This window comes from Podarcis tiliguerta, assembly GCF_965153285.1.
Source record: "Podarcis tiliguerta genome assembly, chromosome: 2".
Taxonomy (NCBI): domain Eukaryota; kingdom Metazoa; phylum Chordata; class Lepidosauria; order Squamata; family Lacertidae; genus Podarcis; species Podarcis tiliguerta.
In genome coordinates, this window is record NC_139535.1 from 49,333,027 (window position 1) to 49,345,980 (window position 12,954).

Sequence of the window (12,954 nt, forward strand, 5' to 3'; positions counted from 1 at the left end):
ATATTTCCATTTTACTCTCTTTTCAGATAATACTGGAAAAGGTTCTCTGAATAATATGATTGTGATTGCAACATCACAGTTCACTTTTGAGATTAGTTTCACCACCATTGCTTTGACCTCGTTAGCTTAGCAGTTCCTTATACCCAGTGCTTTTTTTCTGGGGGGACGCAAAACCCTAAACATTTTGTGAATCTAAGTTTGGCCTCATTGAGGGGCAGTATTTCAATATGAGTGGGATAATGAGAGTGCCCCTAAACATTTTCTTTAGGGGAAAAAAGCACTGCTTTTACCAGATCATTGTGCTTGAGGGAGGGAGAGGAAATTCATTGTATTAAATCAGGCTTCCTCAGCCTCGGCCCTCCAGATGTTTTTGGCCTACAACTCCCATGATCCCTAGCTAGCAGGACCAGTGGTCAGGGATGATGGGAATTGTAGTCTCAAAAACATCTGGAGGGCTGAGGTTGAGGAAGCCTGTATTAAATCTTTCAGAGCATGATTTTTAAAAGTGTTCAATATTAATCTTCACAGTATTAACAGTTTTTCTGTTTGTAGCATCAACCCGCCTGGTACCTGGGTGGTCATGAAGCAGAGAAATTGTAATTTGCCCACCTCGTCACCTGTGCCCTCCCCGCTTGCCATAACCCCTTTTAAAGGAGAGGAGAGCTTCAGAGATTGCTTTTTTGAAGTGTCGCCGCCCTCTGCGAAACCTCACTGCAGTCATCTATAACCAGGGTGGAGGTAGGCACTTCACAGAGTGATTTAGGAAACCTCTCTGTGAAGTGCCTCTCCCCCATGTTACATCTTGCTGCCACTGCATTTAACAGAGCAGTGGTCTGTTTCACAGTAGCAGTGATCAACGAGGAGGCGGTGGCACTCATCTGACCTCCTGTCGCCTGTGTCACTGCTGCTTACTGCGAGGTGGAAGGGTGAGGTTGACGTTGTGCAAGCGCTCCTGTGCAACCAGTCCCGTGCTCCTGTTTGTGCTGCGCTGACCTTGCACTTTCCCCTCTACCTGGCTTGGGGCCAGGCTGCTTGAAGGAACACCTTTCCCCAGGTATTCCCACCAAGACTTTGAAGATCTTCATCCGATACCTTTCTCCAGGTTCCCCTGCTTAATGTGGTAATGCAGGTGTCTGCCAGGGACAGGGCCTTTTCAGTGGTGGCACATCATGTATTCCATGCCCTCCCCAAAAACGCTTGCCTGGTGGCTGTGCACCAGGTGACAAGCTTCCTGTCCGTCCCTCCCACCAATACCTTTATAATAGCCTTTTAATGGTAGTTTTGGTGGTAATTTAGCTCTCTCCGTCAAGTTACCCCTTCAGGCTTTGTGCTGGTGTAAAAAGTTTAAGCTGTTGTTCTATACCAGGCATGTCCAACCAGTAGATCACAATCTACCATTAGATCCCCAGCTGATCCTGGTAGATCGCAGGACCCTTGTCGATCGTAGGATTAAATAAAGTTTACCAAAAGCTAACAAATAAAAGCTGAAGAGCTCTGTGCAATCCTACCCCCCAAAAGCTCAACAACTCTGGGCAATCCACCCACCTCACACACGCTCCTCCTCCCTCCAATGACAAAGGGTAGATCACTGCCAGTTTTTTTATACTGGGAGTAGATCACAGTCTCTTGGGAGTTGGATGTGCCTGTTCTCTACAGTTTTAAATGTTTTGTAATGGATTGTTGGTGGTGGTGGTATTATTGGATTTATTTATTGTTGGTAAACTTCATTCAATTTTGAATTTAAGAGGCTGTGAACCCCTAGAGAACATAGGTGCTAAAATTAATAAATAAGTATTCCCCCCCTTTCAAATCTAACAGCAAAAAGAACATAAAGAAGCAGCGAATGAAAATTTTGTACAATGTTGTTCTTGAGGCACGAGAGCCTGGCACTGGCCGAAGACTCTGTGAGCTGTTCATGGTGAAACCTTCCAAAAAAGACTATCCAGATTATTACAAAATCATCTTGGAGCCAATGGATTTAAAAACAATAGAGCACAATATCCGCAGTGACAAGTACGTCGGGGAAGAGTCTATGATAGAAGATATGAGGTTAATGTTTCGAAACGCAAGGCATTATAATGAAGAAGGCTCACAGGTATGTTCTCAAGAATTTGTATAGCTGTCACTCATGTGTTCCTCTGCTTATGCTAATATTTCATTAAATGAATTTCACAGTATGTATTGGTTTTCTAAAAGTATGAGCTGTGAAATTTCTTTATAGCAGTTTATATGCATGCTCCTTGCTTACCTTGTAGAATATGTCCATATCAACATACAAAAGAGTCCTTAGCCTTTCGGTGAAGCAGCCTCCAAATATTATTCAGACTCACCTTTGGGTGGCAAAGGAAATCATAGAAAACATATCATGATCAACATGAGACCTTGAGATGGAGTGGATTATGAGTCCAGAGAAATGCCTTTGCGTAATTTGTGAACTGTCAGTTAGTGGTTTCCATATTGTGGGTTGGAGATATTTTGTGTGTATTTTTGCCAGGATGCTAAACAATATTGAGAAAGTGGAGCACCAGGAACTAATAAAATAACTTCTTATACTGATGAACTAGCAATACTGGGATCTGGCATGCCAAAGATTAACTCTTCCCTGCCTTGCATATATAACCTTATGGTTAATCCATGGAGCTTCCCCTGCCTTTAAGAGAGGCATTTGGAAGAGAGGGTTGTGCCCCACTTAGGTGGCTCATTACATATTCCAGAATCCAGTGCATTTATGGATTACCTTCTGCCTAATGGCAAAGATAGGGACGCGGGTGGCGCTGTGGGTTAAACCACAGAGCCTAGGACTTGCTGATCAGAAGGTCGGTGGTTCGAATCCCCGTGACGGGGTGAGCTCCCGTTGCTCGGTCCCTGCTCCTGCTCACCTAGCAGTTCGGAAGCACGTCAAAGTGCAAGTAGATAAATAGGTACCGCTCCGGCGGGAAGGTAAACGGCGTTTCCGTGCACTGCTCTGGTTCACCAGAAGCGGCTTAGTCATGCTGGCCACATGACCCGGAAGCTGGATGCCAGCTCCTCGGCCAATAAAGTGAGATGAGCGTCGCAACCCCAGAGTCAGCCATGACTGGACCTAATGGTCAGGGTTCCCTTTACCCTTTACCTTAATGGCAAAGATGGCCCTGATCCTACATCTTCTTTGTGCAGGGATAGAGCTTTCCCTGCTGCTATGTGAATGTTGTAGCTCATTCTAGGTAGGCGCTTTGGGTCATGTTAACAAGATTACCAAATGCACTTCCTCATTCTTAATTAGAACAAAAAGTAAAATCCTAATAGCCATTTGCTGTTTGTTATTTATAAATATTTTCATGATGAATAGGTTTACAATGATGCTCATATCTTGGAGAAGATTCTTAAAGAAAAGAGGAAAGAGCTGGGACCTCTGCTTGAAGATGATGAGGTTGCTTCCCCTAAATTGAAATTAAGTAAGGAACTGTTGTAAATTCCCAAGCCTGATAAATGAAATATAAAATGTTAACAGATTGCAGTCTTATTAAGCTGAGTAGTTTGCAACGTTTCATCTGCTTCTGAAATACAGACTGAATTTGCCAAAATATTTTTTAGATTTTAAGATATAATTGAGTCCTGAGCAAAGGTGTCTTAACTGAACTGTCTCAGAGCATTTATGCCAAGAAAGAGACAGTCTGCCCTGAATAGGGTAGAAGTGTTAAAGCACTGTTCTAAGCTTTTGTAACATGAGAAACAGTAAAAGCTGAAATGTTGTTAGATTCGGGGAACAGCATGAGAAATTATATATTTCCCGCATATGCCTCTTGCAGCATATCGTTCTTCTTTTTCTCCCCAGTTTCTAGATTGCTACTGAGCCATGTGATATTAATAGATGTAAAGTACTTTGTGATCCTCAGCAAAGGTTGCTGCAGAAATATCATGTTGTTTTCTAAAAACAACAACACAGAACTAGTAATAGAGCAATGGCCCTTACCATTACCACTAAAGGAGCACTGATTTTGTACAGAAAGGTTTTCATTTTGTATTTTTGCACAGTGCAAGGCCCAAATCACTATGTTTTATTACTCCACTGCTGGAGATCATATGGTCGGTGGGGTTATTTTTTGCAGATTTTTTTGGTGCTTCTTTGTTTTAAAATACAAATTGTATATCAAAGAAAAAAGAACCGAGAATGCTTGACATACTATGTATTGTTGACTATGGGTTGTAAGAATAGTAAGAAGTATAGAAGCATCTAAGACCAGTACATATACAGTGTTAGATACTGAGATATGAAAGCTAGGAGCGGAATGGCACCTTAAACCTAGGTTATGGGTGCAAAAATGGAATGTCTAGGCACACTTTTTTAATAACAAGAATGCAAAGCTGAAAATGAGTGAACTGCAGCTTAAATATTATGTTCATTTTTCACATATTCTTCCCTTGCCCACCCCCTAATATTCTTAAGGGGGTTTCTTCTCCAGTCTTCAGAGTAGCTGGAAGTGGGGAGGCAGAAAAAGGTCTTCCTTTCCTTCCACTCTGCAGTTTTAATATGAAATCTTAAGCGCAATACTGCACTCAGAGCTCAGAAAGTGCTTGCGCTAATGAAATTCCCTGTCCCAAAATGCACCTAAAACAATGGGAGTTTCAAACACTGCACATGTACTGTAAACCATTATTATCGTAACCTCTTGCGATTAGTAGCCCTGTTAGCTTCTGGGGCTGTTTTGCTAAAAACTGAAATGGTTTTGCTGTGCAAGATGTTTATTCTGGGATTTGAAAACTACTTTAAATAAATGAAGAATGTTTTATATGCAGAAAAGTTTTTTGTGCTGGGACTAGCAGTTACTTGCCATGATCCAGGGTTTCCAGTGTATCTACAGGGCAGTGAGGAAAAGAGGCCTCAGCATTCTTTTCTGTGTGGTGCTCTGTGTAAGGTTATTATAAGGAATCTCCAGGTGCACACACAACAGTTCTCTTCGTTAAAGCCCTGTTCTAACAAAGTTTTGAGAGTGTGCCTTTTGATTTTGACATAAGCAATATGAATATGTTACGTGCTGCTTGGGACAACCTGTAGCCTAGCCTTATTTCACGTGACTCTCCATCAGTGGTTCTCAACCTGTGGGTCCCCAGATGTTGTTGGACTACAACTCCCATCATCCCTGAGCTCTGGCCTTGCTAGCTAGGGGTGATGGGAGTTGTAGTCCAACAACATCTAGGGACCCACAGGTTGAGAAAGGCTGCTCCAGATGCTCTGAGTCCACTGTTGCTCTCCAGAACCCTTCTCCAGAACACTTTTCCATGGGGGGGGGTGTTTGTGCATGAGAGAGAGAGGAGCAGACAGAGAAATTCTGATGCTCTCATATTGTTACGAGAGAAAATAAAAAGCACAAACGTCTTGAGAAGGAGCTATGATGTGATAGAAACCAAATTGCATGTGTCTAATGTTACATGAGATACCCAGATTAGTATTTGAGTAACTGAAGTCACAAGAATGTTGGCTTTTTTTTGTCTAGCTTTAAATTTTGTTCCTCTAGGTAGAAAGACTGGCATCTCCCCTAAAAAATCAAAATATATGACTCCAATGCAACAGAAACTTAATGAAGTATACGAAGCGGTGAAGAACTATACAGATAAGCGAGGGAGAAGGCTCAGTGCAATTTTCCTGCGGCTTCCATCTCGATCGGAGCTTCCTGACTACTACCTGACAATTAAAAAGCCGGTTGATATGGAGAAGATCAGAAGTCACATGATGGCCAACAAGTATCAGGACATTGATGCCATGGTTGAAGATTTTGTAATGATGTTCAATAATGCCTGCACTTATAATGAGCCAGAATCCTTGATTTACAAAGACGCTCTGGTGCTCCACAAAGTTTTGCTCGAAACTAGAAGAGACATAGAAGGAGATGAAGATTCTCATGTCCCAAATGTAACACTGCTGATCCAGGAACTTATACATAACCTTTTTGTCTCTGTAATGAGTCATCAGGATGATGAAGGCAGGTGCTACAGTGACTCCTTAGCTGAAATTCCTGGGGTTGATCCTAATTTCCCAAACAAGCCACCCCTGACTTTTGATATCATACGAAAGAATGTGGAAAATAACCGCTACCGGAGATTGGATTTGTTCCAAGAGCATATGTTCGAAGTGCTGGAGCGGGCAAGGAGAATGAACCGGTGAGTAAAACTTTATCAACCTCTCTAGTAACTTAAGTTACTAGTGCTGGATTCAGGTAGGTAGCCGTGCTGGTCTGACGCAGTTGGGGGATTTTTTTTTTTTTTAATTGTCCAGTAGCACCTTAGAGACCAACTGATAAGCGTGCATGCACACGAAAGCTTGTACCAGAACAAACTTAGTTGGTCTCTTAAGGTGCTACTGGACTTCTTCTTCTTCTTCTTCTTCTTATTATTATTACTAGTGCTTGTGACACACCCCTATTACAGTTATCACTGTTGCCAGTGATACTAATAAAAGAGTCTGTAAGTTACTAGTGTGGGATTGGATTCATTCTAGGGGCATGAAATCACTTTCCATAAACATCCTCATAAATAACTTTTGATTGTTTTTTGGGACTACAACTCCCATCATCCCTGACCACTTGTCCTGTTAGCTAGGGATGATGGGAGTTGTGGTCCCAAAACATCTGGAGGGCCGAGTTTGCCTGTGCCTGTGATATAGCAAGACTTTGGCCCAGTGGAATTGTCACAATCTCTAGCCAATTAAACCATTGTTTATTGTCCTAAGAATGAGCCGTGTGCCCCTGCACTTTCTGCTTGCCTTTCCCTCCTCCCCTTCTGCACTTCTACCCTGGCTTACTAAATCACACTTTTCCATGACATCCAAACCAGGGTCAGGGGAAAAAAAATCAGTTGCAAACAATGAAATTTCTTTTTTTCTTTTTTCATGACACATTCATGCTTCTTCTACAGTTACCTTGTGTATGTTGTCATTTCATGCAGTTTCTCTTTTCTTTAAAGGACGGATTCGGAGATTTTTGAGGATGCAGTGGAACTTCAACAGTTCTTTATCAAAATCCGTGACGAACTCTGCAAGAATGGCGAGATCCTGTTGTCACCAGCCCTCAGCTACACTACCAAGCATCTTCATAACGATGTCGAAAAAGAGAAGAAGGAAAAGCTTCCTAAGGAAATGGAAGAAGACAAACTCAAAAGAGAAGAAGAGAAGAGAGGTAATTGTACTTAATTTAAATGGCTGCACATTGTCGCTCTTCATTTAGCAGATACTCACTGAAAGGAGACGTAGGTGAACCTTCTCCAGCATTATCAGCATTGCTTGAGAGAGGATGGGCAGTATAAGGATGAATTTGTGAATGAGCTGATTTGTACATTTGTGTCATTCAGCTCTCTTGTTCGCCTTGACACACTCTGATGGAAGACAAGGAAAATGCCAAATTTACAGTCTACACTTCTGGGTCATCTTCCCCAGTAAGATACCGTCAAATGTAGAAAAGTAATTGGTCAGATGGTTGCCAACATGTGTATTTCCTACACAGCCTTCACTGAACTATTCAGATGTGCTTGCCCCTACGTGTAATTCAGTCATGAGGGAAGTACTGTTCAGCAGAGCTCAAAACTGCCAACTCAGCTGGTAAATTGCAAGTCTTGCACATGGTAAATATATTGTGAGTGTAGTGATTGTATTAGCATCACCGGCAACAGTGATCACTGTAATAGGGGAGTGTCACAAGCACTAGTAACTTATATACTCTTGGTATTATATGCATGTGAGCTGGGAGCTTTTTAAACAGTAATATGCATTACTTCATTTCAAAATGTGGTAAGCCAGACCTGCTGCACTTGGGGACCCTTACGCTTGTGTTGCTATGTGGGGCCTTAGACGTCTGCCCAAAGTCCTGATGGGACAACTGGCCACAGGCCCCCTTCCCACCTTGCCACACCATTTTGAATACACTGCCAAGTCTGAAATGCTTTCTTCCTGCTCATTCTCGCCCCCTTACTCCTCTTTCATTTCAGTGATCAGGGCATGCTTCTTGCAAAAACATTCCTCTTTAACCAGGCCTTTGGCTAATTAACACCCAATACCCTTTTAAATGCCTTGTGGGAGGGTTGTTTATTGGTTTGTTATGTTATGTTTTTTATCTTGTATTTTTGTGTTGTGAACTTCCCTGAGAGCTACAGATGAAGGACAGAATACAAATTTAATAAAATAATAATAATAATAATAATAATAATAATAATAATAATTTGGGGGTGGAATCTGTCTTACCCCTTGTGTGGCAAGAATAGCGCCTCTCCCTTGCATTGCATGATGATGGGGGGATATTGCTTGATATGGCTGGTGCCAGGAATTCTTTCTAAGAGGAAATGGTCACCCTTTACAGGAAAGATCCTTGGTGTTTAAAGTGTTACAAGGCGAGCAGTCCTGTGTTTTTAAACTGACTGTAAGTCATTCCCACTGTTTTCTTTTATGTTGAATAAGAAGCTGAAAAGAGTGAAGATTCTTCTGGAGGATCAGGTCTGTCTAGTTTACACAGGACATACAGCCAGGATTGCAGCTTTAAGAACAGCATGTATCATGTTGGGGATTATGTGTATGTTGAACCCGCAGAAGCCAATTTGCAACCTCACATAGTCTGCATTGAACGACTGTGGGAAGATTCAGCTGGTAAGAAAGACTGTCTTCTTAATGCTGGTGGCTGCAGCTGTCCTATGCCCTGTCTTATATCCAGATACCAGCTCCTGTAAACACAATACACATTTCATTAAGTGGCAATAGAACCACAACCATGAGATTTCCCTAACAAACTTATAGATGCAAGGACAGCACTGGCTGATTGTAGGGTGATCCCTAACAATTCATTTTGTGGGACACTGTAGCCAATGACACAGGTCCATTTCCCTGAGTTTTTCCTCCTGCCTGATGCAGCGGAATGAGTGGATCTGAGAGGAGACAGCTCTGCTTCATTCTGATTAGCTTCGCCCCCAGGACAACTAGTGGAAACCTGAGGGAGGAACACAGGTGGTGATTGTGGCTGAGCTACAAGCGCAGAGCCATGCTATGCCCAAATGCCTCAAGGCCACATCTGCACCCCAAGCATAGTGCGGCACCTCTCACTAAGAACAAAGGGTCACGTTTCTCTCCCCCCACAGCACTGCTGTTGTGATTGCCATGTTAACTGGTGGGACAGTCACCATTCTGTTCTGTGCAGCATGAATGACAACCAGCATCTCATCCTTTCTCAAGTGTCTTATTTTGTTTTCAGAAAATTAAGGGTTACGGTCTGTCTTTGATTTGCGCAATCACAATATGCAAAGAGAAACTGTCCCACAGTTTTGCAGGTCTAGACTTTAAAATGCACTTTCCCTGAACAAAGATTCAGACACAAACTAGCACTATCTCAGCCATTTTATTGCCACAGAAGATCCGCGGATTAGTTTATAACTTGTTATAGTTGCTTTGTATCACAAAACTTTCTTGTTTTTAGGAGAAAAATGGTTGTACGGCTGCTGGTTTTATCGACCAAATGAAACATTCCATCTTGCAACCCGAAAGTTTTTGGAGAAAGAAGTATTTAAAAGTGATTATTACAACAAAGTCCCCGTGAACAAAATTCTTGGCAAATGTGTGGTTATGTTTGTTAAGGTGAGAATAGACTAGATGTTCTGTTATGTATCTGGATGAACACTATGCTGATCAAATATTTGTGTTTAGTTGTGGTAGAGATCATTTTTCTGTTTTGTTAAATTTCTCCCCGTCATGCCCTCTTCAAGTAGTCAAGTGCTTATCAGTTGGGAAATGAAATGAGGCCACTGAAAGATAAGGGAATGATTTCTGTACCCTTGGGAGACTACCTAGGTCTGCAGGTCTATGGAGCATGTAAAGTAAGGGAGGAAAGGCATTTGTTTAAGAACCTCAGAGCAACCTGGTAGAAACTTGTGGGCTTCCAGATTTACAGGATGTTGGTGGCCATTTGAGCCTGGACACTGATCGAGAAAACACCGCAAACAATGGCTTTTGAACTTACGTGTTTCTGCAAGATGAGCTGTTTTTTTCTGAATGCTTATTTTTCCCCATTGACTAGGAGTATTTTAAGCTATGCCCAGAAAACTTTAGAGATGAAGACGTTTACGTTTGCGAATCACGTTATTCTGCGAAGACCAAGTCCTTTAAGAAGATTAAATTATGGACCATGCCAATTAGCTCTGTACGATTTGTTCCTCGGGACGTGCCCTTGCCTGTGGTTCGTGTTGCCTCGGTATTTGCGAATACAGACAAAATCGATGAGGAAAAGCACACTGAAATGTCTGAGGATATCAAAGTGGGAGACCACGCCCTTAGCCTTGAAAAGGTATACACGTTTGAAGAGCTGGCCATTAAATGCTTTGACTTTTGTGCTTGTCTGTAGATATTTTTAATGGTTTATCAGTTGAGGAATGAATAGCTGATGCTTTTACCTGCTTCAGTTCTGATTTGTACATGGGTCTCCCATATACACATCGAACAGCCACATGAAATTACATGGGGAGGTCATTTGGAGGTTTGGACTAAAGCATCACCGGTATGTGGATGACACTCAGCTCTACCTCTCATATTCAGGAGAATCCCCAGAACTGTGAGGGAGGGAAAGGAGTCAGGATTGTTCTGTCTGGCAAGCTGAAAAGTTTGCACCCCACTGATCAAACAGTGGCCATATTGCTATGCTGAATGGCATATTAAAGGAGATCTGGGGGTCTGGATGTCACAGTCCCTGCTTATGCAAGTAGCTTCTGGATGAGGCTGAGTACCTAACGTACCATTTTATTTAAGAAGAGTTGCACAACTTCCCCCATTTCTTAAGTCTGCCTTTATTTTACAGGACAAAGAAGATGTTCCAGTAGAAATGGCAAATGGAGAACCTGGGTGTCACTACTATGAACAGCTTTGTTACAATGACATGTGGCTGAAGGTTGGGGATTGCGTCTTCATAAAATCACACGGTCTAGTCCGACCACGAGTTGGCAGGTACCCCTTTTCTCTATAAATATAGGTGCATCATTGAAAACTGTTTGAAGTCTTTCATGTACAAAAGCAAAAGATGAATAAAACTGTAAAGTAATTGGGGGGAATGGCTCGATTTTTGACTTGGCGATTATCTTGGGATACTCTGAAGCAAATCTTTTTCTGTTTTTCAGAATAGAAAAAATGTGGGTAAGAGATGGAGCTGCCTATTTCTTTGGTCCAATCTTTATACACCCAGAAGAAACTGAACATGAGCCAACTAAAATGTTCTACAAGAAGGAAGTGTTTTTGAGTAACTTGGAAGAGACCTGCCCCATGACATGCATTCTAGGTAACCAAATAGTATTGATGTTTTTTGCTATAACTTTTGTGTTTGGAATGAACAGTACAGTTGGGGGATGCTATCATTTCCATTTCTTTTTCCTGTTTTTGCTATGTTTCATGTTAGGGTATGGTATACATAACTCATTAAACCTGAGTATCTAGTACATAATAAATTCTGTATGATAAATTTATTTGGGGGCTTTTAAAAGCCCTTTTCATTCTTCTAGAACTAGTAACAGAGGAAAATAAATGTGCTTTGAAATCCAGTAGGTTGTTTACTAGATAAGGACATTCTCATTGTGTTGTGTATGGCCCTTGGCAATACTATGGTCATCCTAAACAGCTGCTGCTGCTGCTGCTGACTCAATCTACCTGTATCACATTATTGCCTACTTTACTAGAAGTATAAAGGCTTTTGAACAAAATAATCAACTAGTCTTGAATGGTGCATACAGTTATTTTAAATTTTCTTAAGTGAATGGTTTTCTTGTTCGTGTGAAATTAAATTGCCTCTTTTAAGGGGAGGAGAAGCTATTCGACTTCCAAAATGTTCGAAAACCAAATCGCGGCTTCTGATTGGCTGCAGGAAGCTCCTGCAGCCAATCGGAAGCCGTGGAACCCCCGTGGGACGTTCGGCTTCCAAAAGAACGTTCAAAAACCGGAACAGTCACTTCCGGGTTTTGATCATTCAGGAGAACTAGGCTGTTCGAAAACCAAGGTACGACTGTATTTGTCATGAAGAGATCCAGCAAGAAAGCACTGTCCTAATCCAGCAAAGGAGATCCATGTATGAATGCTGTCATCATATCCATTTAACTTCATGGATGTGTCAATGTGCATAGGAGATGCAGTCCCTGCAGGAGTCCCTAGTCGAATGCAACATGTGAACTGGAATGAGGCTTAGGTGTTCCATTGTAGGCTATGTGTGATGAGTCAGTATATTGTCATGAACTTTTTGGTGGTTTAAAATATGCAGGCCTGTTAACAAAAATTCGCTTTCAAACTGTTAGTGTGGAAAACTGCTGCTACTTTATTTTTCTCTCTTTCAGGAAAGTGTGCTGTGTTGTCTTTCAAAGACTTCCTCTCCTGTAGGCCAACTGAGATTTCTGAAAATGATGTTCTCCTCTGTGAAAGCCGCTATAATGAAAGTGACAAACAGATGAAGAAATTTAAGGGATTGAAAAGGTTTTCTCTTTCAGCAAAAGTAGTAGATGATGAAATTTACTACTTTAGGTACGATGTTTTTGCTTTTGAAGCATTATGGGAGATAATGGGGGTAGAGATCTTTAAGTTGATTTGACTGTAGGAAAAAATGTCCTTTATAAAACAGTGGTATAAACTGAAGCATATTAAGATCCATTGAACATAGAGGGCCATTACCTCACCAGGAAGCTAGCTTGGCTGTTCCAGAAATCGAATTTCTATTGGGTCCAGGAATTAGAAGGGTCTCAGGCATACCTCCTGCCATCTTCCTACCACCCCCACCCCCCGGCCAAAACAACAACAGTATTTTAAATAGGCAATGGTGAACTTGAATATAGTCATTTATTTTCTGCCAAGATGTATTTCTTACTTAAAATATCACTGCACAAAAATAGGCATATTATCATTTTAGATAAGGGCTGTAGAGAACGACATCCTTTTCATTGAAGGATTTGCAATTAGAAAAATTGATTTCATTGCTAGAA

General features: G+C 41.6%; 1 protein-coding gene across 30 annotated transcripts in view; it reads left to right on the forward strand.

The window, feature by feature from the left end:
- PBRM1 (polybromo 1) overlaps positions 1-12,954 on the forward strand; it is a 56,960-nt gene that overhangs the window by 24,752 nt on the left and 19,254 nt on the right. For 11 of the 30 annotated variants that reach the window (XM_083429300.1, XM_083429305.1, XM_083429301.1 and 8 more), the window contains 10 exons: positions 1,819-2,095; positions 3,329-3,434; positions 5,496-6,138; positions 6,940-7,151; positions 8,423-8,608; positions 9,429-9,586; positions 10,026-10,292; positions 10,800-10,945; positions 11,116-11,273; positions 12,316-12,499. In XM_083429300.1, coding sequence (XP_083285426.1) covers positions 1,819-2,095; positions 3,329-3,434; positions 5,496-6,138; positions 6,940-7,151; positions 8,423-8,608; positions 9,429-9,586; positions 10,026-10,292; positions 10,800-10,945; positions 11,116-11,273; positions 12,316-12,499 — 2,337 coding nt within the window. Of the gene's footprint in view, positions 1-1,818; positions 2,096-3,328; positions 3,435-5,474; positions 6,139-6,939; positions 7,152-8,422; positions 8,609-9,428; positions 9,587-10,025; positions 10,293-10,799; positions 10,946-11,115; positions 11,274-12,315; positions 12,500-12,954 lie in introns of all 30 variants that reach the window. The other 19 variants (XM_083429296.1, XM_083429299.1, XM_083429298.1 and 16 more) reach the window with 3 other exon arrangements.